Here is a 22,412-nt window from a genome sequence, read left to right as displayed (position 1 = left end):
CATTCCCTCACTCTAACCACCTCTGTCTTCTTCTCCTCTAGAGTTTGATGAGGCCACTGACCTGCTGTTAGCAGACCCTGGGGCCTCCACCCTCAGTATGTCTGGCTCCAGCAGAACGGCCCCGGCCGGTGCCACTGGGGACATCAAACTGGACATGTCCGATGATGAGGGACAGGAGGAGAGTTCAGAGGTCAGGATGATGAATGAGTCCAATCATATCGCTACATTGATAATCTGACATTTTGCCTTTGTAATGACGTTTGCACAAACAGCCAAAAACCAAGCAATATGGGGATAACTGATTGACATTACTGTTTACAGCTCCTAAGAGGGGAGAAACAAACTAGCGGCTTCTGGACCTTTGAGTACTACCAGTCATTCTTCAATGTGGATACAATGCAGGTACAATATGCTTGAAATAACATAGAATAATCTGCACTCATGAGACTGGCCTATATGTTGCTGTTTAACATCTGCCATATAGAAACTGTAAATGTAGTGGTGTTAGTTGCTGTACAATGTCCATTGGTTGACTGACTTCCTGTCATGGGATGCAGGTGCTGGACAGGGTCAAGGGGTCGGTGATGCCTTTACCAGGGCGGAACTTCATCAAACATACCCTCCAGTCGAGTCCGGATTTATATGGTAATGGGACACATCACCACTATAGCTTAGATACAATTGTTCCTAGATAGTTAGATCTGAATTAGAATGGACCTTAGAATGTTAACTTTTATAGCCGTAAAACTGGAAGACAGTTTGCCAAACTCTGCATATCTTAGGTTGTAATGTGAACCACCTCTACCCAGACTAACCTTACCTCCTGGTCTCCCGTATGTCCAGGTCCCTTCTGGATCTGTGTGACGCTGGTGTTCTCTCTGGCCATCAGTGGAAACCTGTCCACCTTCCTGAACTCTCTGGGGAGCCCCCATTACCACTACAGACCCCAGTTCCACAGAGGTATGGTACCTGGGGGTTACAGCTTGGCTCCTTCTCAATGGTTTCATGTGAGATTTGCTATATAAACAAAAAAAAATAGCAGTGTTGATGTTGCTTGCTTTTTCTCACTCCCTCAGTGACGATAGCTGCAGTAGTGATCTTCCTGTATGCCTGGCTGGTGCCCCTGGGTGTATGGGGTTTCCTGACCTGGAGGCAGAGGGAGGAGAGGCAGCAGAGTGGTTACTCCTTCCTGGAGACGGTGTGTGTCTACGGCTACTCCCTCTTCATCTACATCCCCACCTCAGTGAGTCAGCAGACACACACTAGTGAATGTCTGGGTCGTATTCAGCTAGCAAAACATATTCATCCCCCTAGCTAAATGTTTTGCAATGGAAAATGAAGTTCAGATGGTACCTACTTTACAGTTTCATAGTTTTCTTCAGTTTTTGTGCCTATTGAATGACCCTGTTCGTGATAGTATATTTCTATCTGATTGGGACCCAATCCGAACCAATTAATGCAGAACATCTTATTCTCAAGTAACAAACCAATCACCTCCCTCAGGTGTTGTGGATCTTACCATTCGAATGGCTCCAATGGCTCCTCATCCTGGTCGCCATGGTAATCTCTGGGTCGGTCCTGGTGCTCACCTTCTGGCCTGTCGTCCGCGATGACACCAAGGTGACTGCTTTTGCCACCGTGGCAACAATCGTCGTTCTCCATGCGCTGCTATCAATTGGCTGCAAGGTAAGAGCCCACTATAAGAGTGCTATGGGTAAAAGTTACCTAGCCCCATCCTCCTAGGCCCTGTTCAAGTACTTTGAAGAAGAATGTCAGTGATCATGGTCTGACATGAATATAGAAAGTAGAGTCCTCATTTCACTTATCCAGGGAAGGATGGACTTTAAAAATGTTTGAACCAGGCCCTAATCATAATCTAAATGGGAACGTCTCAGCTGTATGCGCCTCAGGGGAAATGTTAAATGTCTCATCTCCAACACCCTACTTCAGTCTATGGCTAGCTATAAACCTCATAGTTCTTTAAGTTTCTAACCCTTTATACCCGTCCCCTCTGTCCCTCTATGCTATCTTTCAGATGTATTTTTTCCAGACAGTGACTCGCACACCAGTTCCTACACTCGCACCCAACCACACAGCAGCATATTGACCAACAAGACCCACTGACCAAGAGGAACCGGAGGGAGGGAGATGTGTCCCAACACTTAATGACCTCTTCTCATAGTCACAATGTTTGAGACCACTGGGGAATCTGAAAGGACTAGATAAAAGGTTTAGGCTTTTGTTACCTACTCTGTGAGCATTGGAAGAGTAGCTAGCTGGCTAACCGCCAAACAGATGATGGCGATCTCGCCATTGACTAACTACATTGTTGTTGTGTGAGGACGATGTGAGTCGAGAGGGAAAAGTTGGATGAAATCAGAGTTTACGACACCTGCGTGGACGTTGTTTTGAGTTTACAGCTCAGTGGGTCACACATTTTCCAGTCCTTTCAGATCAGAGAAGGGGACGTAGCGAAGTAGGGCCTGCATACTCCGATGCTCGAACCAATAATGATACAGAGGACCGACAAGTGGTCAGAAAGGTACCCATAACGTTGTTGGAGGTTCTGGGTGTGTGAGCCCTACTCTAGTACATTATGGACTTAACTGGACCAGCAGCCCATTAAAAGTGCTGTGCAATTGACTACATATGTTATTACAAAGAGAAGGGACAAGGATAGAGGCCTATGAGTATAAGCAAATTATGGGTTATGAGGATTGCATTGGGGGAAACTGTCTTGCTTATGCTGCAGAAATGATTCCGCTGTAAATTCTGCACTTGTATATTGTAATAAATCAATATTTATCATGGAGAAGCTGGGTGCACCTCAATAGTCGGAGACTTCCTCATCTCTACTTTTTATCGGCACTAAAAACATAGGAAAGGCGGAAGCATATGAGATCTGCTCTAACCAGCTCAGTTCTGTCATGACAAAGAAAGGAATTCTTTATAGACTTGAACTCCTCAGCTGCAGTCTGATCTTGAGATGCACCTATTGAAGGGAAATGCTGTATGAATGTTTAATGATGTACTAATACAGGGGTGGCCAACCTTATCCATAAAGGTGCATGCTTTTGTTCCAGCCAAGCAAAAACACCTGATTCTACAATCAGATGAGATGGATCAACAGGTATGTTACAGCTTGGCTGGAACCAAGGCCCACGCCAGCCCTCTGCGGGTGAGATTGTACACCTCTGAACTGTGAGATTGAAAAGGGTTGTTTTAGAACTCAAACCACTCCTATGACCTGGAACACGTGTAGTACTGTGCTGACTAATGTATCCACACAACTTTTTCTTTTTGTAGATAGACTTGTAAGGAAAGGGTTTGTCAGTGTATTTATTTTTTCCTCTTTGTTCAGACTTCTGGGTTTGTGTGAATAAACTGTAGTTTCAGTCTGAATTGTGTCGTCTTCTTGGTGTTGACTAAAGCCCGAGGGCAGGGGTCTCTAACTCCGGTCCTGGAGTGCTATGTCTTGGCAGGCTTTTGTTCCAGCCCAGCACTACCACATCTGATTCAATTAAGATTAGTTGGTAGGTGCTGGGCCAAAGGCCTGCACAACTAGGGGCTGCGAAATATCCACCATCTTGATTTCAACGAGGAAGTCGAGAGAACCCAGGTATGCAGCATTGGTTCCAGCCCTCAAGCTGTCAGTGCTCTGCTTACTGTACGTAGAAAACATCGATTCTTGCTAGGCCCAGCAATGATCCCTGAGATTTATGGGACAGCCGAGCACCCCAAAGGTAGTTGCTTTGTGTGTGTGCTTGGAGGACATACATTGACGTGCCCATATGAATATGAGCATGTCAATGTCTACTGACCATGTAGGCTCATAGTGTAAGGCACAAGATTTGACTTACCCTCAAGGTGACATTATAAAATCAGATTTCATAAGTCGACCCTAACTGCTGGTTTTGGTTAGGAAAATCTGATCCTAGATCTGTGGCAATTTCTTACAACGAACAGGAAACGGCACAATAGTCTTCCTGATGCACTTTCCATCAATTGAGGTCCCAGAGAAAAGTAGTGTTTGAATGCTAAGCTAGCAACTATCACAACATTGGTGTTAAAAATCTAACTGTAATATCTAAAGGTTAATTATAAGACCTGATCCAAATATTTTTGGGGGGACTTCTCCACCAACATTTAATTGACTCCTTTTATACTTGTTTTTTGTTTGTTGCTTTTCTGTGAAAGAAATAAAACAAATAAAGACAACTGAAAAGTTAACCCTACAAACTAGCAAGACATTTTCTCTTCATAAAACTTGCTAAATCAAAAAAATGTAATTAAACTCAGTCCACAAATTGTGACTGGAAGCAATGCATGTCCATTAAGTCTTTGTCTGAAGGTTGGGCAATCAACTTGCCCGGGAAAGGAGGGAGGAGAGGTTTAGATATGTTAGAGTCTGGATATCATAGGGAAAGAGGTGACTCCCTCTATCCCGAACTCCCCACCTCAGTCTGAACGGCAGTCTCAAAATGAAGGAAAGGAAACCGGGGAAGAATGTAAACTAGGATACAGCTGCTCCAACGGCCGACATCAGTGTCCTTGGTCCATACTGTCAGTCTGTCTTTCTGTGGGTTCATCCTGCTTCCACCAAAACCATCGGCTCACTGCAATCCTGATTGGCTATGAAGGGGAGTGGGGGGCCGGGTCTGAGGCTGTGTCCTCGAAGCTCATTGGCGAGGTTCTAACAGAGTTCCAGAGTTGGTGTTCTTCAAGATCCCGTTCTACAGGGTTCTCCTACACACTGACATCTAGGCTACATCTCAAATGACACCCTAGTCCCTATACAGTGCACTTAATTTGTCCATGTGGCTCTAGTCAAAAGTAGAGCACTATATGAAATAGGGTCTTTTGAGATAGCCCAGTAGACCTAGGCTAAAGACTACCACTATGGATGACCAGACAAACACCTTGGGGGGAGCTAGCTATCACTCTGGAATGGGGCCGTTTAAGGAGAGAGGCTCTACAGGCAGGTGGAGAAGTGCCTCGATATGAAAACAAAATGGCGTCAGTGAGGGGTGTTCATAGTGTTCTACTGTACAGGAAAGCCCCCTGTCCTTTCAGTGCAGATCTGTAGTGGGGGACATCCAATCCAGCGATAAGGGGAGGGGGGATAGCGACTGGCTGTAGTGGATGGGGTTGGGAGTGTTTGGTGGAGGAGGGGGAAGGGTGGGGCATCACACGGGCACTAGGGGAGGCTAAATGTCCAAAAGGGAGGAGAGGGAGGGAACCCGGATAAAGGAGATGATACCTGCTGTACAGTCGTGCAATGAGTTATTCTTTGCAACAAAAGTCTCTGTGTTGAATGTGTATGTGTAGGTGTACATGTGTCTGTAAAGCATGAAAAGGTCCAGTCAAACAAAGTTCAGTTCAGCTCTTCATTCAGAAAAACTGCCAATTCTTTGTGCTGATCAGTCTGTCAGTTGAACGTAGAGGTGCTGCCACCCTCTGGCTGGACTGGTGATATCATAGCAGCTGCTGCACGATGATGAGAGGGAGGGAGGGAGACGGGGAACAGCTCTCAAAACGGAGAGAGCAGTGGGGAGGGACGGATATGAAGAGAATAACTCCAGTGATAGAGAGATGGACAGTAAAGGAGAAAGGAAGGTGCTGAAGGGACAACACGACAGCACTGGTTTTGGTATTCTGGTTCTGGCCGGTCGGGGGGAGGGGCTAGTAGAGGTCATGCAGGGGTTCGGAGGTGAAGGGTGACGAGGTCTTAACTCCCATAATGCATGGTGTTGCTAGGGATGGCCATGGGAGAGGCCATGGAGATGGCGGGTCCCCCCATGGTGAACTGGTTGGTGACGGGATAATGCTGCTGCTGCTGCTGGTTAGAGCTGCTGCTGCTGCTAGGACCTGATTGGCCAGTAGAAGCTCCTGGAGAGATGGGGGTGAGGGGGAGAAAATGGGAGGGAGAGAGAGGGAAAGAATGTTATCACCTTCCCCTGATTGGTTGTGGGCCAACTATGTCACATACTTCAGAATCCATCCCCTCCATTTACACAAATGATAGGCGTTTAGGAAACTTGACTTGATGTAGTTTAGTACATGGGTTTACTCAAACTCGGTCCTGGGCCCCCCCCAGGTGTACATTTTGTTTTGCCCAGCACTAACAGCTGATTCAAATAATCAAAGCTTGATGAGGAGTTCAATATTTAAATCAGCTGTGTAGTGCTAGGGCAAAAAACAAGATGTGCAGGACCGAGTTTAGGAAGGACCGAGTTTAGGAAACCCTTGTATAGTGTATAAGGAGACGTACCCTGGACGATTCCGGTGCTCATGATGGAGCCCATCCTGGAGTGGGTGTGATTCACTATCCCTGTGTTCACTGAGGGCGGGAACAGAGGAAATAGTGAGACTGTATTAACGCACACACAAACGTGCAAACACACACAGTCAGTCACACTGTCTGTGCTTGTCTGTCAGTCAGTCCATCAGTCCGTAGTATCCTACCGAGGGGGATGAGGTTGTTGTGGGACACCGTCGAGCCGCTGCCCATGACCGTACTGAGGTCATAGGCTGTAGGCATCCCTGAGAGAGAGAGAGAGATGAAAGGATGAGACGGGGAAGAGAGTGAGATGGGGAGGAGAGAACGAGAGAGATGGGAAGAGAAAGGGAGCGAAATGGGAGAAAAGCACAGAAGCATAAGTATCCTTTCTCTCTCACACACCGTTTCCCACTCAGAGAGAGCATGCATCCCCTGTCTATCAGCTGCTCTGTTAGCCTGATCTATTCTGTGATATCCCTACAGTTTAGTAAGACATTTGGTCATGATGTTGTATGGATGCTTTTGCCTGATGATGCTATCATGGGTCAGATTGTGTGTGTATCGTCTGTGTGTTTACCTGACACAGCATTGTTCTGCCTCATGCAGTGTGTGTGTGTGGGTTCTGCCCTGTGCAGTGTGTGTGGGTATGTCCTCTGTGTGTGTCTCCTCTACCGGTGTCCTCTATGTGTGTGTATTTACCTGACACAGCCATGCCCTGGCTCATGCTGTAGGCCCCCCCAGTGTTCCACATGGTCTCAGAGGGGGAGGTGTAGTGCGACCCAGGAGGGGGGGTGGGTGTGCTGCCTGTGTACCTACAAAAACACACACATACACAACAACATACACGCCATGAGAGGGAGCTCCCCTTCCCCCCCTCGTTATCCTGAATGGCACAGGCCGAGGGCAGCGGAACAGACCAACTCACCTGAAAAAGGGGTTCTTCAAGTCCAGGAGGTTGCTGGACTTGGAGCCTGTCTGGTCCACTTGGGCGACAATACTGATGTCGTAGCTTTGTCTGTGAGGAGGGAAGAGAGCCGGGGATTGGTATGGGAGGAGAGCCGGGGGGTGGTATTGGAGGAGAGCCGGGGGTTGTTATGGGAGGAGGTGAGAAGGGAGGTGGATAGATTAACACAGACCAGACAGAGCAGCACAGATTCAGCAAGCACACATCTGTAATACACATATATAGAGTGCTTTCGGGAGGTATTCAGACCCCTTGACGTTTTCCACATTTTGTTACATAGATTTTTCTTTTTTAATCCCTCAATCTAAACACAATATCTCATAATGACAAAGCAAAAACAAGTTTGTAGACATTTTTCCTGATTTATATTATTTAAAAAACTGAAATATGACATTTACACAAGTATTCAAATCCTTTACTAAGTACTTTGTTGAAGCACCTTTGGCAGCAATTATAGCCTAAAGTCTTCTTGGGTAGGACGCTACAAGCTTGGCTACAAGTACCCTGGGACTAAACACTTCTCTCTGCAACTGGATCCCGGACTTCCTTACGGGCCGCCCCAAGTGGTAAGGGCAGGTAACAACACATCTGCCACGCTGATCCTCAACATGGGGGCCCCTCAGGGGTGCATGCTCAGTCCCCTCCTGTACTCCCTGTTTACTCATGATTGCACGGCCAGGCACGACTCCAACACCATATTTAAGTTTGCCGATGACAACAGCGGTAGGCCTGATCACCGACAACGTTGAGACAGCATATAAGGTCAGAGACCTGACCGTGCGGTGCAAGGAGAACAACCTCTCCCTCAATGTGATCAAGACAAAGAAGATGATTGTGAACTACAGGAAAAGGAGGACTGAGCACGCCCCCATTCTCATCAACGGGGCTGTAGTGGAGCAGGTTGAGAGCTTCAAGTTCCTTGGCATCCACATCACCAACAAACTAACATGGTCCAAAAGCACACCAAGGAAGTCGTGAAGAGGGCATGACAAAACCTATTCCCCCTCAGGAAGCTGAAAAGATTTGTCATGGGTCCTCAGATCCTCAAAAGGTTCTACAAGCTGCCCGCTGCACCATCGAGAGCATCCTGACGGGTTGCATCACTGCCTGGTATGGCAACTGCTTGGCCTCCGACCGCAAGACACTACAGAGGGTAGTGCGTACGGCCCGGTACATCACTGGTGCCAAGCTTTATGCCATCCAGGATCTCTATACCAGGCGGTGTCAGAGGAAGGCCCTAAAAAGGCTGTCATGTGCATTTTAATGAGTGGCTTCCATCTGGCCACAACCATTAAGGCCTGATTGGTGGAGTGCTGCAGAGATGGTTGTTTTTCTGGAAGATTCTCCCATCTCTACAGATGAATTCTGGAGCTCTGTCAGAGTGACCTTCAGGTTCTTGGTCACCTCCCTGACCAAGGCCCTTCTCCCCCGACTGCTCAGCTTGGCCGGGAGGCCAGCTCCAGTAAGAGTCTTGGTGGTTCCAAACTTCTTCCATTTAAGAATGATGGAGGCCACTGTGTTCTTGAGGACCTTCAATGGTGCAGAAATGTTTTGGTACCCTTCTCCAGATCTGTGCCTCGGCACAATCCTGTCTCGGAGCTTCCCGGACAATTCCTTCAACCTCATGGCTTGGTTTTTGCTTTGACATGCACTGTCAACTGTGGGACTTATATAGACAGGTGAGCCATTCCAAATCATGTCCAATCAATTGAATTTACCACAGGTGGACTCCAATCAAGTTCAAGGATGATCAATGGAAACAGGATAAATCTGAGCTCAATTTCGAGTCTCATAGCAAAGGGTCTGAATACTTACGTAAATAAGGTAAGTTTGTTTGTATTTTTTTTAAATAAATTTGCAAACATTTCTACAAACTTGTTTTCGCTTTGTCATTATGGGCTGGTGTGTGTAAATTGCTGAAGATTTTTTTTATTTAATACATTTTAGAGTAAGGCTATAACCTAACAAAATGTAGGAAAAGTCAAGGGATATGAATACTTTCCAAAGGCACTGGGTAGCTCCAAAGGCACTGGGTAGCTCCAAAGGCACTGGGTAGCTCCAAAGGCACTGGGTAGCTCCAAAGGCACTGGGTAGCTCCAAAGGCACTGGGTAGCTCCAAAGGCACTGGGTAGCTCCAAAGGCACTGGGTAGCTCCAAAGGCACTGGGTAGCTCCAAAGGCACTGGGTAGCTCCAAAGGCACTGGGTAGCTCCAAAGGCACTGGGTAGCTCCAAAGGCACTGGGTAGCTCCAAAGGCACTGGGTAGCTCCAAAGGCACTGGGTAGCTCCAAAGGCACTGGGTAGCTCCAAAGGCACTGGGTAGCTCCAAAGGCACTGGGTAGCTCCAAAGGCACTGGGTAGCTCCAAAGGCACTGGGTAGCTCCAAATGTATTGAGGCAGTGAGACATTTTGTTGTATTGATACATGAGGTTGCAGACGCACAAATATCATCCACGAGCCCCCACCCCACCAAATGCTAACCTCCCCTGTTATTGTGGTGGCGAGAGGTTAGCATGAGGTTACACTAACTTCCTCACTCATCATTATTTACGATTCATTCAGGATTATATGTAATCATGGTAGCATCCACAGTATTTAGAAACATTCTATTGTTATTTACAATAAAAGTGACTCAAATATGACAATTCATTATTTACCATTAATTTCAATTGGGCACAAAATAACTGGAAACAATTTCTAAATGGTTCACCCGATACGGATGAAAATACCCTCAAATTAAAGCTGACAGTCTGCACTTTATCCCCATATTCATTGTATGAGGCAATGTTCTTTATAATTGTCGCTGTCCCAATACGTTTGGAGCTCACTGTATATCGCCTACACACACATTCATTCAGAACTGTCATAATATAACACAGGCCTGGGCCTAGAGGTGAATGGCAACACACTAACACCAAAGCCTCCCATCCCCAACAGACCCCCAGTAGATCGCTCTACAGTCCCTCACCTCTTGTTGGCGATGAGCAGTGCTGTGCCGGAAAGTGTGTCTCCTGCCTTGGTGAACAGGGGTGACTGGAGCAGACAGCGGACCTGGTACCAGTGGGTCAGGGGCTCTGTGGGGGCTGTAGAGAGCCACACTGTCACCCTGCAGAGAGAGGGAGAGGGGTTAGAGGTCAGGATACTTTAAGGTTCAGTCAGCATTATCCTACTACAGTACAAGCATGGTCAGATATTCAGTAGGAACAGCCATTTACAACTTATTGTGAAATGTTTCTATAGTGAATGTATTGTACTATATTGTTTTGCTTTTAAGTTGCATCCGCTTTCTGTCTTTGTGTTTATTACAATGTCTGTGAGAAAAAAGAAAAGGAAAAAAAAGTGATGAAAGAAAAAGGAAAGTGACGGTGTAGCTGTAGTCAGGATCCATATCGGTCAGGTTACTCCTGACCACACACACTTCAGTCCAACTTACATTGATCCCATGAACGCTACGTCGAACCAGAAAGCCAGGCCGTGCACCAGCCCTGAGTGCATCATATGGAACTTAAAGGGAATCTCTATCCTGAAAGAGAGAGCGAGAGAGAGGGAAAGAGAGAGGGAAAGAGAGAAAAGAGTGGGATATTCTAGTTAACGGAGCAAGCAGTTGTTGCTACATCCATTTTTTGAACTTTTGAATGAATGATATATACCCATTAAGTTTTGAAAAATATAACTTATAAATGCCTCATGAGCTTAGTTCAACTGTCGTACCCCATCAGAACCCAAAATATAAGTTTGTTTTACTCCAATGTTTGTAAACAAAGTAAATGTAAACAATAAATATATATATCATCAAAACATGGTTAAAACTATAATTTGATATCATGGAGTCCTTGCATCCATAGCTCAGTCTATGAATTTGAGAGTGGTTACATTTCTCCAGCCCCACCCCTCCGCTTCTTACATAAAGAAGGGTGGGGAATTCGCTCTGTTATCGTTTCTACTGCGGATTGCTGCTTTAAGGTTATTTTTACACACTAGAAGGAATTATGTAGTATTTTTGCTGATGTAGGAAATTCAAAATCGGAAGTAGCCTCATATTAGAGAAGTAGGACATCCCCACATTCAGTAACATGTATCTACGCATCTCAATTCTCAACTCAATCTATGAATAACAATTCAATAATAAATATATGAGGGAATAACAGACAGACGGCACACAGACCTGTACAAATCCTCCTCTTTGGCCTCCAGGAAGTTGACTGTGTATTTGACAGACTTGGCCATCAAGATACGGATATCAAATGTGTCCTGAGAGGGGGAGGGAAGGAAAAAGGAGGAAGGAGAGAGACGGGGAAGAGGGAAGCAAGAGTATCCAGGTAAGTCCCAGTGAGGTAGAAATGTTTTACGGCAGCATTGGCTAGAGTGGGTACGGAGACAGTCTAGGCCTTAATTTAATGATCTAGAACAGAGGCTGTACCCAGAACCAGGCACTCCGGCCCAGCTCTCCCAGCAGAGTAACAGAGGAGCAGGCATGGTGCAAAGGCCTACCCAGCTGACTACCGCTGGAGAATGATGTGTGTGTGTCGTTGTCGGTGTGTGTCGCTGTGTGTGATAAAAGGGATGAGATTAATTCAATGAATACCCATTATGAGCAGTGATAGTACTGTTGAAACCTCACTGTTGGTTCTGTGGTGTTAGACTGGGGGAACTGGACTGGGCGAAAACATTGGGATCCTAAACTCAGACCGCATCTAACTTATTTATCCCAGCCGTCATAACACACACAGTGTGACGGTGGTATCTTCTACCACAAACACACACTCCCATATAGTCAATCTCCTATCCTGCATCAGCATTTGCCCATAAACACACATCTTATGTACCACCCTTAGACATAAACAAACACACAGACCAGTCCGTACTACGCAACCCAATTTTACACAAACAGCTCTTGTCCCCACATACCCCCTGACTATTTCAGGCCTTAAACACCCTTCCCATATACATTTCCTAGTTAACCGTCCCCTGCACCCCAATCATCTTAGGGGGGGGGGGGGTATATCGCTTTAACCGACATGGTGGGCGGGGCAGGCAATGTCAGAAGATAGGTGTTCAAGAGTCTGACATACAACTGAGAATTCTACGTACCACAATGGGCTGGCGAAAGTACTCATCCACCGCTGCTCCTCGCAGGGCTGAGAGGTCCACACCATGGAAGGAAGGCTGGTACCTAAATGAGGGAGTGAGAGAGAATCATTATCATCATCTCAATCCCATCAACTACAGCAACCCAATGAAACGTGACTGATATCTCCGTACATTCACTGCTTCTACTCCCAGAGCTTCTTCTCTTGCCATTTCCCCCTCCGTCCCTCCAACCTCATCCTTCCTACTACTCTCCCCGTTTCTCTCCTCCCTCCCCTCCTACTCACCAGAAGTTGGCCTTGGTGAACTGCTCCATGTAGAGCTGTTCGTCTGTGAAGGGGGCCAGGTGCACGTCACCGATGGTGGGGAACATTTTACCTGTGACACACATGAAGTCAGTTAATGATGGTACAATCACCAGTGGCTAGTCATGATGAATATGTCTCTCAGTTTTAAAATGTAGACTTTAATATTATTTACCGCTTGGGCTTCAGAATAATCTTCAGACATTTTCCCCCTTTCTCCTTCCCTCCCACTCTACCCCTTTCTATGCTCTCCCTCCAACCTTCCCTCCGTCTCACCACTAGGCTTGAGGAACTTCTTGGCGTGGAGGTAGCTCTCCAGCATCCTCTCGTTGAAGAGCATGTAGCCCATGGGCTCTGAGATGATGATGTCCACCTGCTCAGGCAGCGTAACCTCCTCTACTTTACCAGGGATCACCACCACACGGTCCCCCAGACGGTTAGTGTTCACCAGGACCTAGTGGAGGGGACACCAGAGGATTAGTGTTCACCAGGACCTAGTGGAGGGGACACCAGAGGATTAGTGTTCACCAGGACCTAGTGGAGGGGACACCAGAGGATTAGTGTTCACCAGGACCTAGTGGAGGGGACACCAGAGGATTAGTGTTCACCAGGACCTAGTGGAGGGGACACCAGAGGATTAGTGTTCACCAGGACCTAGTGGAGGGGACACCAGAGGATTAGTGTTCACCAGGACCTAGTGGAGGGGACACCAGAGGATTAGTGTTCACCAGGACCTAGTGGAGGGGACACCAGAGGGTTAGAGTTCACCCGGACCTAGCGGAGGGCACCAAGTGGAGGGTTAGTGTTTGTTAGAGTGAGACTGATACATCTGCCAGACTTATGGCTACATAGCATGTCAAGAAGAGGACAGGGTTAGAGCAGGGGTGGCAAACTTTTCAGCTCGAGGGCTTTGATTAGTTTGTCGAAACCAATTTGCGGGCCAGAAAAAGTGCAGTTAATTGAAAATATATAGGTCACTTAATTTCGACATAGTTTAGTGTGTCTGTTACCTCTGCGTGCTGGGCCATGGTGCTGGCCTCCACAGCGTAGACCTTCCTGGCCCCAGCCTGAGCAGCAAAGAACGACAGAATCCCTGAACCACAGCCCACATCCAACACCACCTAGAGAGAGGGGAATGGATTCTAATTCTTCCCTGATAAAGACATCAACGAAATCCAGCAGTGTCTACTGCCCAAACCAATTAAACAACAGTTTAGTTTCAAATACAGCAAAGAACTCAATTCAGAACTAGCTACATTTAAGTCCCAGGACAGTGCATCAGTACCTTGTCCTTGAAGTCAGTGTGGTTCTGGAGGATGGCCCTCTGATAGGTTCCTGTCCTGACGTAGTCCTGCATCATGTTCTGCTGCTGGGAGAGGTAGCCATAGAACTGGAGGAGTGAAGGAGAGAGAGAGAACAAAGGAGAGAGAGGAAAATAAAGTGACAGAACAGCTTATTTTTCATGAGGTGTTTTAATATTGTCACTGAGCTAATAAAGGTTGGAATAAATGATTTATTGCAATGCATGGCAGATTCTGCGTGTGCACCTGGAAGTACTGTACTGCGGATGATTCCTCTGTCCTGTCGCTGAAGACCGACTGCTCTCCACTGTGGCCGCGGCAGTTCTTCAGGAGGTTATAGAACGATGAGAACTCTGAGGAGATCGTCATAACAGGTTATAAGCAGGACAAATCAGACATAAGTTATAAATGGTCTTAAGCCAGTCATAATGGGGAGAAATCAAACGAACGGTAATAACCAATTATAACAGTTCACAAGGATGACAGAGGCAAGACAAGCATGAGAAACAATAAGAATCTCTTTATAAGGACAGGAACATGTGCACTAGGACAGGGAGTCAAAGACACAGACACACAGGAGACAGAGGGTCAATGACAAAGATAGATATAGCCTACTGGCAGGCAGTCAAAGACAGATGGAAAAAACAGACACAGACAGACAATGACAGCATTCTCTGAGACAGAGCGGCGGTGGTTGCCGGGGGTTAGCTACCTGCAGGTGAGGTGAACTGTAGCAGGACGCTGTTGCAGCCCAGCGTGATGATGAACGACTGTTTCCCCACGCGACTGCACTCTGTGTCCCGGGAGACCGAACACTTGAACACGCATGTCTCCTCTGCTGTGAGAGGAGTCATACATTAGTTAGGGCCCGGCAATACGCCTACAACAAGTCATTCATGGAATAAGCGTGGCACAGGAGTAGGTCACACAACACGAAGAACAACATGCTAACAGAACTGGCCTGATCACACACAGCACTTTATTGACTCAATTAGCATTAAAGCATCTCAACCATAGCAGCAAGCAAAGAGATATTTTTAACCTCCTTTAGCCGAGGGAAAGTGAGTAATTTCTTCTGTTGAAGCTATTTCACACACACTCCTGGATGATTAAGATGACATAGTTTTAAAGACTGGATATGTGAAAGCAATATATTGGCAGGGTAGGTCTAGTGCTGTGCCCGCATGGCAGTGAGATAATCTGTGGTTTAATCCAGCAGTTGTGATGGGATTAAGACTAGCGCTGTTACTTAGATTAGCCAGATGCAGCATGTTTTATTAACAGACCAAACTAGTTACTGACACCGGGTTAACCTGCGATGAATATGAGAGCGGGAGTGTGTGTGTTGCTTAACAAGTGTGTGTTCGATGCAAGGGCTGAGAGATAGAGTGCATGCTTTAAAATATGTAGGCTACAACCATCTCCCGCCACTCGACCTGGCCTGTCTCCAAGGCCTACAGCTGAACATTGTGGTAAATGACAATGACAGATGGGGAACAAGGACCGTCACTATAGAGATGTTACAGATATGTAACAACCAGATGATAACCATGTCAATGTTCTAACAGGGTCATGTCAGGTCATAATAGACACTTGTGTGAAGAGCAAAACTGTGATATTTTTGCTGGGCCAAGGCATTGCCCCTCATGGACAAGATGTAAATACACCCATTCCAGCAGGATAGACAGACATTACTAGTGTGCTGTGTTTGATTGAGGTGCTTTTGTGTCTATAATAAAGCAGAAATAAAATGATTGTGTGGCAAGACACTGAGGTAATTTTTCCAAGTGGAAAACATAAAACTGGTCAGATTACTTTAGACTCAGTCGTGCTGCTCTATGTAGCAATTCAATCGGGAGTTCATTCCTGCCTGGTGTGGAAACGTTTATCTTCCATCATCATGGGAATGTTGGAAGAGGAAACGGCTGTTGGGCCTATGGACCGGACCAGGCAATCACACACATCATAAAACTTTGATAGGACACCTTGAAAAACACCCTGCCACACACACATTTCCACTTTCCCCACAGCCCAAACTTGACTGTATCAAAACTAGGGACATCACGGCTTCTTGAAAGGGACATCCCATCTGTGCCCCCACAGTGTAACAAAAGCTGCAAGCGCTCAGCGCGAGCACACAAGTGAACGTCAGGGGAGAAGGGAGGTGGGGGACTAGCTGGCTATTGTTCAGGGGAGAACAAAGATGAATAACTAATACGAACCTGGTTTAGCTCATCGAAACACAAGGACTCATATTTAGCCTGTTTTTAAAAACGATTTCGTTTATCGATATTTATTCACTCAGCTAGGCATCTACAGTAGATTAGATAACCATAAAGTAGCACGCGCGAGTCACCGGGGTTAGCTTGCTTGTTTACACCGCTACTAGCATGATATGTGCGCAAAGACGACGACGTTCCAAAACAAAACACACTTTTAAGATACCCATCTCAAAAGGGTCAAATGTTATCTTGCTTTATCATAACTATCTAACTAGCTAATACAGAGGGCAATGCTCATATGACGCAGTTGGTTTTAACTGTTAGAACTATGTGGCATTAAGGGCAAACCATTGCGTAGTATGGCTGATAGCTTATTGGGGCAAAACTGAAAGAGCACGTTAACATGTCAATTAGCGTTTGGCTATCTGCGTCAATGTGTAGCGAGCTGGCTAGCGTGCTCAGCCGCGGGACAGGATACTGCATCATTGAAATGCAATCTGGCGCTAAATTGTTAGCAAGTTGATATTAGTAAATCAGGGTAGATAGGTATCTAATGTGCTTGGTCACACTTAGCTTGCGGTCCAGGAAACGTCTCGTGTGAGCTAAAACGGACTACTTCGCATTAAATTAATACTTTAAAGAATATTCCTCAAGACAAATAGATAGGTAAGAAAGAACGTGGTCCACAAGCCACGAAATGAGCGCAGTAAGCTTGCTAAAGCTAACCACCTATAGTTAGCTAAGCTACCAACAGTGTGCGCTGTCGTGGTGCTGGAGAAGTAACATTAGTTAACTAAGTTATGTTACCTAGCTAGCTAATAGCGATAAGCGAAAACAACAGTCCCCATTACGTTGGATTCTATAGGTGGAACCAGTCGGTTTTGAAGTGGAACCCCCACCCGCACAAATGTGCAAGACCACTCGCATCGGTTAGCTAGGTAGCTTTTTAGCATTTAGCTCTGGCTAATTAGCCAGGGTAACGCCAGTTAACAAGGACCCCAGGCCGAACTGGGGTATGGAGGAGCTGTCTCAAGTCCACTCACCGTTGGAGAGGTTGATCAGGGCCGCGTCCTGTGTGGCTTTCACCTCCAGTCGTAGAGGCTGCTGCTCGGAGTGACGCTGTATTTCTCCGTTTGCGTCTCCGATAGAGAGGAGCCGCACGCCGGGAAACACCGACACCGCCATCTTCGATCTGTGGGAAGAGACAGCTCACTGTGGCGCTCACATCCAGCGTCGGACGCGCACTCACGACAGGAAACGGGATACACGCAGCTTTACCGCCACTCTGTGGCCGAGAGGCAAACTGCTTAGTGCATATACAGTAGACTTTGCTCTGACTTCTGTTGTCACTGCTGTACACTGTTTCAGCATAGACAGTATTAGTTAGTTGGACAAAGAGAGAAATAGGGGATCTTGAATAATCGTTTGAATTAAATAAAAATGTCAGACTGTCAGCCTGGCTGCGTTTCGTATCCTGGTCTGTTAAATCTGTGAATACTATTGGTTCTGCTGTGTAACATGTCATGCAGCAAGTACCAAAACCTACAACTTTGGGCAGTGGCTAAATACAGTTTATCTGGCAGACTATTGGCAAATATGCACTGGTATTTCTTGAGCAGCATTCTATGTGACAGGGATGAGCAAGTCTGGTCCACGGGGGCCTGAGTGCATATCTGCTGTCTTTTGTTCTCTCCAAATCAGCATCTGATTTATAAACCAGGTATGGCATCAGTGGATTAATTAAGTGCCAGGTCGAAAGAGAAAAGTAGCAGACACTCAGGTCCCTGCAGGACAGGAGTTGCCTACCCCTGATACTCTTGTGTGTTCTGGCCAGTCAGCTTAAGGGGGCCACTCTTAACAAACTCCTTGATAAAACATGAGACTCAAGGAGATGTTGAAGGTGAAATTATACATTTTATTAAATGATTCAGTCAATACATGTCACGGTACCATTCTAAGACAAATACACACACAAAAAAACGTTAAGGCACAAGAGGATGACAGTGTTTTCCACATGTATGAATCCTTCCACCAGAGCATTTCAGTGACTAATATTTGTAAAATGAGGTGCTCTGCTTTCCCCATGCATTATGGACACTGTAGTCCTCAAAAGTTCTCTCTTCACTTTATTATAACGTCAGAGTAATTCAGAGCTCAGTCACCATAGTGAAAAGAGCTTGCATTCCTCCATCTCCTTTCCTGCATGGCCACTGATTTGAAAGGACTTGGTAGGCAAGACTAATAGTACTGTGAAAATCTATGTAGGCCTAGTCCTTTCAACTATCAGTGGTCAAGTCAGAGGACATTATTGAAGACATGCTTCTGGGTATTGGAACATGTTGAAGGGCTGTTCTCCAGTTTTTATCAACACTTCGTGTTGTAATAAGGACACAGTATGGTTCCTAAACATTACTCATTCTCTGGGGTTGTTTTTCAACTCCTTCAGGTCCTCTTTAAGTGTTTCTGATTAATCAAGTGGGAAAGTAAATGCAGATTTAGGCCTCAACAGGTCTCGTGTTAAAATCGAGGCATTTAAATTACCAGAAGTTTGGCACATACTAAGGCACATTAGTTTGAAGCAGTACGCAAAGGTAAAAGGGGTGGGGAACCCTAAAAATGACTTTAAACCATTTAGAATGTGTCCTTACTTTAACTTAGATGCACCAATGGAGTAGCAGTCTCTTTCCACTGAGTGTCCTGAGATCAGGCTTATTTATATTGATGATACACAGCAATTATACTTATCTTTAGTGTCAGTACAGTAATCCTAATATTCTTGTTATGATCCTTCATATCATTATTCTGATGTTGACTGAGCAACACCACAAAACCAGCATTGAAACAGATATTTTGCATGACCTGAGTTTGAGATCTCTATATGCCAACACCCATAAGAAACCTCTAACATCCTCTCTGAGTCACTCTTTTCTAGACATAGTAACACCATTTTCTTTTGAATTAAATTTTGCATCACAGTGGTTTAACTGTCAACTGAGGATCTTAACAGTGTAGTCGAGTGTTTAACACATGAGAATGCGCGCAAAATTTCTGTCAAAAGACTAAATTCTCTTGAGAGGCTCATGGAGTCACCACACTTTTAGCAGAGAATCATAAATTACACTTATCGAAATGCTTCACAATTTCACCTGACAAAAATCACAGTGACAGTGTTAAGGCGAGTTTGTGTGGAACCTTGCATTGTGTTTGCAACCAACTGAGCACCATTTTGAAAAACAAGCTCTGAGATCAAACTCGGGTGTAATATCTTGTAGTCTGTTGAACATAGCTTCACAACAATGATACGGTAGGCTATACTCATGTAATGGCACTGGGTCAACCACTTTAAAAGACTCACCAACAACAATGTGTAAAACCTAATACAGTTCAATTTCACTTTGAGTAAAAGAAAAGTAACAAAAGGTAGAGACTACAGGGATAGTTGGGGTTGAGACTGCCATATTTATACTTTGAGGAGTGCTTTCATTCTAATGATCTCAACACACAAAGGACTGCAAATGTTATCCTTATTGAGCTGTAGAAATCCAGAACAGAACACATGTCAAAACTCACTCAGCATAGGGTTATCTTGTGCTTGTGATTGTGTTCTGGCCTTGAGGTCTTCAGTGACTGGACGTGGTGGGGAAGGGTGTAGGAGACGCCAAGGGGCTTGGAATTGAAAGGCATCCTTGGGGAATGTTCAGACGTGTTTTACGAGCCTCCATCATCACCATCGCCTGCAGTGAGAAAGCATAGAGTCCGATCAGATCACTGGCACAGCAGTTAGATGAGATATGGCTGCTGTTGGTTACGTTCTCTTTGTAACAATCAAAGCCAGAAGGGTCAAAGGTTAGCAAACAGAGAGAGAAAATGAGAGTGAGGAACAGGTAGAGGGAAGGTAGAGAAAGAAAGCAGGACAGAAAGAGACAGAGAGAGTGTGTGTGTGTTCATGCACGTGTGTGTGTGAGAGAAAGAGAGAGAAGAGAGAGATAGAGAGGGAGTTAATTGAAGCCTACTCTACCACATCAGACTGTCATCTCACCTCAGAAGAGGGCGCAGGACTTGGGGGGTCTGAAGGGGTTGTCGCTGGAGGGCACCCCCATGAGGAGAGGGTCTTTATGGGCGTTCTGCAGGCAGAAGGTCTTCAGGTCCGCTGCTGCCTGGGACACCTGAGAGTGGAAACAGAGAGACACTGTCAGTTCCATTATACTTTAATTCTGTGTCATAAAGGCTACATAAGACTGCTGTAAAGATGACATATCAATGTCATAGGCATTCATGAGAATGAGTCATCATTGACAGTGACAGCGTTTTCTATAAAGATGTTCCAAGTAAATTGAGCTCAATCCTGCTCTACTTAACTTCTACTTGTTTTAACTCAGCTTTTCAAGAGAGACCTGGTCCACGCATCAATAAATAGAGGGGCCAACACTTTCACTCTGCCACAATACTCCTACTGATACTCAGTTTAATGAACCTACAGTAATATGCTCCAAGCTCACACTGCGAGAGAAACTGAGCAATGATCAGCTATTTTCCTAAAATCCCTACCTAGGACTTGACTCAGCAATAGCATAATGATCTGGTACTTTACTAGAGGGTTGTTTCATGGGTGAAGTCATTAACACAAGATGGCACTTTAGGACCAAGTCACAAATGGGTGGTGCATTGAGTTTATTATTTATCTTGTTAGTTGATAATATGGTATAAACGTATTTCATAGGATATAGATAAAAGCCTATATTTTTCATGCATTCTCATATGCCCTTCAAAGCACAGCATGCCTGAGTGCTCCAGGGTGGTTTAAGATCTGCGGACTAATCTGTCTTTCTCCTCTAAAAGGAGTAATTTGGCCAACAATCGCACTACTGTCACAGCCACAATCAACAAAGGCCACCACTGTGCTGCGCCATTCGTGGAAACTAGCCTACGAGCTGTTTATTTTCTCCGGACAACACAGCCTACAGCAGGAAATCTTCATATTTCACATGATTAACTTAAAGCACAATTAACAGCAAATCGTTAACTTCTAAATATATCATAAATACATCCATTCAAAACGGCGTTAAACTAAGTGGAGAGCTGAGGAGTAGCCTAGACTTGCCATAACACCTATGCATACAGCAAAACTAGAACCGCATTATAATCTTACGTTTTTCTTTCGGTAACATGACAGGTGAAAGGCGGCGCTCGATTGAGCACGTCAATTTACAGGCTACTCCTTTAGTCTACTGGACAGCGCTGCAGTTAGTTGCAAACAGATGGCATGGTTCCAATGGAACAGCATTTTGTAACAAATGGCCTGGAAGTAACAAAATAACGCGATGCTTCCCATAAAATAGTCAAACTTTACATAATATATAGCTTTTCAATAGTTACCAAAGGGCCATGTTGACAAGTCAGCCAGTCACACCCAATGCAGAACAGTTTTTGATCAGTCTTTCTGAATGTAATTTCTTTACCTTGATCCTGCGAACACTTGCCTCTAGCCGAAGTTGTTTTACTACCTTCTGAGCGATAACCAAGTTGCTGCTGTTTGCGCTGTTATTCGACATGTCTGCGAGGTCTGTCCAACGGCCAAGTGAAAGTGTCCGGCTATCACTTGAAAGAACGAGATTTTCTGATGAGGCTGCTGCGACTCAAGTGCTCCCCCCTCTGAAAAAACGCACCGCTTTTTTTGCGCAATGTTCTCCCCACTGCTTTCAGAATTGCCCATAATTAAAGATGGTTATCAGTAAAGAGAGGCACTTACGTGTACATGTAAGAAAAACAACAACATAATAATAATAATAGATCAGTCAGTTAAACAAATGAATGGGCTATTGTCGTAAAATGAAATGTTCCTTTGGGTTTTATATTGTGTCGCCAATAGTTCAATGGTTTCTAGGTCTACAGTAGGCTATGGTGAAGTAAATCAAAGGAAACGTATTTTATTAGAATGGTCTTGGCTCTCTATTGTATAAAGATACTTTTTCTAAACAACCCCAGAACCACGAGGATATCATTAGCGAAATACAGGCTCGTCATGTGCTCCTTTTTGAAAATGTTTATTTATAGAGACCCCCATCTACAATGTCACGAGTTTTGGCTCTTCAACACACATGTCTGTCTTTTAATGACATTTCATTTTAAGCTTTATTCATCACATTATTATTCAATAGTATATTTATTTATATAACAAGTAGGCTTTTGTATTTAAAAAATAGTTGGTATCTGAAAATTATCAAGGCAACGATAAGCAATACTGTAGTATTAT

General features: G+C 45.2%; 3 protein-coding genes across 5 annotated transcripts; 1 reads left to right on the top strand and 2 right to left on the bottom strand.

Moving 5' to 3' along the window:
• Positions 1-41: 41 nt before the first annotated feature.
• Positions 42-3,402, top strand: LOC139574125 (protein YIPF1-like; the record flags this gene model as incomplete). Its single annotated transcript, XM_071398321.1, is given in 7 exon segments — positions 42-190; positions 322-402; positions 558-645; positions 844-960; positions 1,077-1,243; positions 1,504-1,686; positions 2,036-3,402. Coding segments are annotated over 7 exon segments (857 nt in total), but the record flags the coding sequence as incomplete, so codon positions are not given.
• Positions 3,403-4,117: 715 nt separating this feature from the next.
• carm1 (coactivator-associated arginine methyltransferase 1) lies at positions 4,118-17,434 on the bottom strand. 3 transcript variants are annotated; one of them, XM_071398256.1, is made up of 16 exons: positions 17,203-17,421; positions 14,650-14,772; positions 14,184-14,290; positions 13,922-14,026; positions 13,647-13,757; positions 12,913-13,090; positions 12,619-12,709; positions 12,335-12,416; positions 11,409-11,494; positions 10,677-10,766; positions 10,212-10,349; positions 7,206-7,295; positions 6,980-7,092; positions 6,466-6,543; positions 6,272-6,340; positions 4,118-5,889 (listed from the first exon to the last, which is right to left on the bottom strand). In XM_071398256.1, exons 1-16 carry the CDS (start codon positions 17,342-17,344, stop codon positions 5,729-5,731), a joined length of 1,764 nt encoding a protein of 587 aa, XP_071254357.1. In that variant the 5' UTR covers positions 17,345-17,421; the 3' UTR covers positions 4,118-5,728. The 3 variants fall into 3 exon arrangements, with proteins under 3 accessions (XP_071254357.1, XP_071254349.1, XP_071254366.1); XM_071398248.1 differs by having other exon boundaries at positions 14,650-14,775; positions 17,203-17,420; XM_071398265.1 differs by lacking the exons at positions 4,118-5,889; positions 6,272-6,340; positions 6,466-6,543; positions 6,980-7,092; positions 7,206-7,295 and adding an exon at positions 7,752-9,623 and having other exon boundaries at positions 14,650-14,775; positions 17,203-17,434.
• A 619-nt stretch (positions 17,435-18,053) lies between these two features.
• On the bottom strand, positions 18,054-22,176 carry LOC139574132 (guanine nucleotide-binding protein G(I)/G(S)/G(O) subunit gamma-5). Its single transcript, XM_071398335.1, has 3 exons — positions 21,619-22,176; positions 20,199-20,325; positions 18,054-19,893 (listed from the first exon to the last, which is right to left on the bottom strand). Exons 1-2 carry the CDS (start codon positions 21,709-21,711, stop codon positions 20,200-20,202), a joined length of 219 nt encoding a protein of 72 aa, XP_071254436.1. The 5' UTR covers positions 21,712-22,176; the 3' UTR covers positions 18,054-19,893; position 20,199.
• Between the last annotated feature and the right edge of the window lie 236 nt (positions 22,177-22,412).

The sequence above is a fragment of the Salvelinus alpinus genome, chromosome 1 (genome assembly GCF_045679555.1).
Source record: "Salvelinus alpinus chromosome 1, SLU_Salpinus.1, whole genome shotgun sequence".
NCBI lineage: Eukaryota > Metazoa > Chordata > Actinopteri > Salmoniformes > Salmonidae > Salvelinus > Salvelinus alpinus.
This window is presented reverse-complemented; position numbering and strand designations above follow the sequence as displayed.